This window comes from Bison bison, unplaced genomic scaffold (assembly GCF_000754665.1).
Source record: "Bison bison bison isolate TAMUID 2011002044 unplaced genomic scaffold, Bison_UMD1.0 scf7180017864304, whole genome shotgun sequence".
In the NCBI taxonomy this organism is placed as follows: domain Eukaryota; kingdom Metazoa; phylum Chordata; class Mammalia; order Artiodactyla; family Bovidae; genus Bison; species Bison bison.
This window is the reverse complement of record NW_011494876.1, coordinates 15,759,189-15,762,211: the sequence shown is the minus strand read 5'-3', so window position 1 is coordinate 15,762,211 and position 3,023 is coordinate 15,759,189. Positions and strand designations below refer to the sequence as shown.

The 3,023-nt window shown below is 57.7% G+C and overlaps 1 protein-coding gene across 1 annotated transcript in view; it reads right to left on the bottom strand.

Annotated features, from left to right (window-relative positions):
- The window catches only part of MST1R (macrophage stimulating 1 receptor (c-met-related tyrosine kinase)), a gene marked incomplete at its 5' end in the record, with an annotated part of 12,588 nt that overhangs the window by 6,035 nt on the left and 3,530 nt on the right, over positions 1-3,023 (bottom strand). The window contains 7 exons of the mRNA XM_010851955.1: positions 80-241; positions 656-792; positions 906-1,071; positions 1,418-1,578; positions 2,315-2,485; positions 2,659-2,787; positions 2,862-2,997. Coding sequence (XP_010850257.1) covers positions 80-241; positions 656-792; positions 906-1,071; positions 1,418-1,578; positions 2,315-2,485; positions 2,659-2,787; positions 2,862-2,997 — 1,062 coding nt within the window. The remainder of the gene's footprint in view (positions 1-79; positions 242-655; positions 793-905; positions 1,072-1,417; positions 1,579-2,314; positions 2,486-2,658; positions 2,788-2,861; positions 2,998-3,023) is intronic.

Below are 3,023 nucleotides of genomic sequence, written 5' to 3'. Positions count from 1 at the left end.
GTGGTGGGCCTCGGGGTGTTCTCTGAGGCTGGATCCCTCATCCTTCAGAGACCAGAATGGGCGAGGAGGTGACACTTACGTATAGCCACATTTGGGGCTGATGCCCAGGACGATGGGGTCTTCCCGGTAGTGGAAGTTCCAAGAGCCAGGCACCTCGGCGCCCCCTACCTGCAGGCGAATGGGAACGCTGGCAGTAGCGGCCCCAGGGGGCGTGGTGCATAAAAGCTGCCCCTTGCTGACCCTGCAGAACAGGGGGGATTGGGCTCAGGGGCACCTTCCAAGTGATGGCCAGGCCCAGCTCCTCCAGGGGCCAACAGACCCCTCCCAGTTCCTCTGTCGGTCATCTCCCCGATCTGCCCAAACTCCATGGTCTGTTTGAAGACAGGGTGGTCCCAGTAAGGCCTCCAAGAAGTCAGGGAGGAACAGGGACCCCATAGCGCTGGCTGCAGTCAATGGACACTATAATGGGCTCTCTCACCATCCCCAAACCACCTTGGGGCTGGAGGGAGAAACAGACACTTCTTCCTGGACCGTTCCCTCCACTGAGTGACTGAGCCCTCCTCCCCTACCCTGTCGGGGATCCAAGCCCTACCTGGTGAGGGTTCCCCTATGTGGGACCCTGTTGCCTCCCTTCCCCCTTCCCACTGGCTCTTACTGTTTCAGTGGGCACTCAGTCCCATTGACCAGCACAGTCTGGCTGGTGCCAATAGACAGACCTCGGCCTTCAAGGGTGAGGCAGGTACCTCCTGCCCGAGGGCCAAAGAAGGGTCGGACTGCTGTCAGCACTGGCTCCTAAGAGGGCATGGAGATGGCTTAGCTTGGAATAGGAGGCCCTCCCCTCCAAACCCTTCCCTGCCCGAACTGCCCACCTGCCCAAGGACACATACAAGGCAAGGTGACCTCACCATGAAACAGAAGCCTCCTAGCATGGAGGTACCTTCTACCCGGAAGTGCCTGCCGAGTGGCATATTGGTCACAGTGAGGCTGACGTTGGCAGGCCCGGCTACCTGCGTGCTCAAGGGCTCCAGCTCACACTCAAAATCCTCTATGAAGTCCTTCCGGGGCAGTCGGCTGGGACGTCAAGGGAACTCAAGGTCGGCTGGTGGGGTGGGTCACACAGGCCTACTGGCCTGCCCACCACAAATCACAGGTCTCCTCTGAGCTTAAAGATAGCATCTATCTACCCATGCCTCAATCCTGGGTCAACAGGAACTGTCGGTGCAGGGACTAGTTTGGCCATAATTCAACAGACAGATAAGGCACATGCAGGCTCAGAAAGGAATAGAGGTGTCACCCCAGACACAAAACAAGCAGAGCCACCGCAGCTTGCCCCATGCAAGCTGAGGACAGGATCTCACAGCAAAGGGGCTGCTTTGTTTATGCAACAGGGACAGAAACAGCAGGGACCAGGTCGTACCTGAGGTCTGAGTTGCCTTTAGGTAACAGTCGGCAGGGACTTCGACCCACAGTGACCTGATGGGTGCCTTCAGGCACCAGACCAGGAGGGTACAGGTAGAAGTTGGAGCCACATAGGGTCAGCCTTGTGCTGCCCCTTAGGGGTCCACTGCGGGGATAGAACTGAAAGGGGGAGGAGAACATAGCCTGAGTCCCTCTATGGGTCAGGACTCTCAGCCCTGTCTGCTTCCCCCTAAGTTTTCTGCCATACTCCTTGCCTGCCACACACTCCAGTCACCCTAGGTCATGCTTTCGTGCTGGATGTTAAGTTGCTTTGGTCACGTCTGACTCTGTGTGACCCTATGGACTATAGCCTACCAGGCTCTTCTGTACATGGGATTCTCCAGGCAAGAATATTGGAGTGGGTTGCCACGCTCTTCTACAGGGGCTCTTCCCGACCCAGGGACTGAACCCCCATCTCTTGCATTGGCAGGTGGGTTCCTTACCGCTAGCGCCATCTGGGAATCCCTTCACTTTAGGTCAGCAGTCCCCAGCCTTTATGGCACCAGGGACTGGTTTCATGGGAGACAGTTTTTCCACGGACCAGGAAGAGGAGAGATGGTTTCGGGATAATTCAAGCACATTGTATTTATTATGTACTTTGTTTATAATCTAATGCTGCAGCTGATCTAACAGGAGGTACTGATCTGCAGCCCGGAGGTTGGGGACCCCTGCTCTAGGTCACATGCTAGTCCCCACTCAATACTATTCTGTCTCAAAGTCTTTGAATGTGTGTGCCCTCTTTGTAGCTACTTAGGACATACCAGATCTGAGGAAGATCATGGTTAAGACCTGCTGACTCCCACCCCAGGCCCAGCAGGTCCCATCCCTTAACTGTGCCCTGACAGGCAAGCCATACCTCAGTAAGCACTGGTGGGCAGTAGTCCTGTTGCCAGGAGCCAGGACACTCCTTCTGCCGGCCACACATGCCCCCACACCATCCACAGCCCATGAAACGCTGTGCCCGCAGGCAGCGCCCACAGGTGAGGAAGTGGCGGCAGCCAGGGCCCCGAATCGGTACCTGGAAGACCTGGAACAGACAGGTATCTCAGGGGTGGCTGAAGGGGGAGGCTAAGCCCCCTAGAACCCCTGGTTCCACTGTAAATCAGGGTGGTGAGGCCTGTGTGTCAGTGCCTCCCTGGATTCGAGCGGGAGCCTGTGCTCCCAACAGTCCAGCCCCAGGCCCTACCCTGCCCACCTTACCTGGTCCCCAGAGGCAAAAAGCAGGTGGTCCCCAAGGCGTCTGACATCCCGATGCACGGGCTGCCCATTGCTGCCCAGTGAGAAGTTGGACACGTACAGCAAGTAGTTGAGAGACCTGGCCAGCTCCACCTGGGACAGGTTGGCCATGAGCAAAATGGGGACAGGGATCTGGGGATGAGGGGCCGCAGAGACAAAGGACCCACCTGCAGGATGCGCCCATCGGCTGTGCCCATGTGGGCCACTGTGACGTTGTCAAGGCGCGTCACGTACAGTGCCGTGACCTCCACTGGTCCCAACAGCCCGTTGAATAGGTCCACCCGTAAGAGGCTGCTGCTGACGGGCAGAGGGAAGTGGCGGGGGGGGGT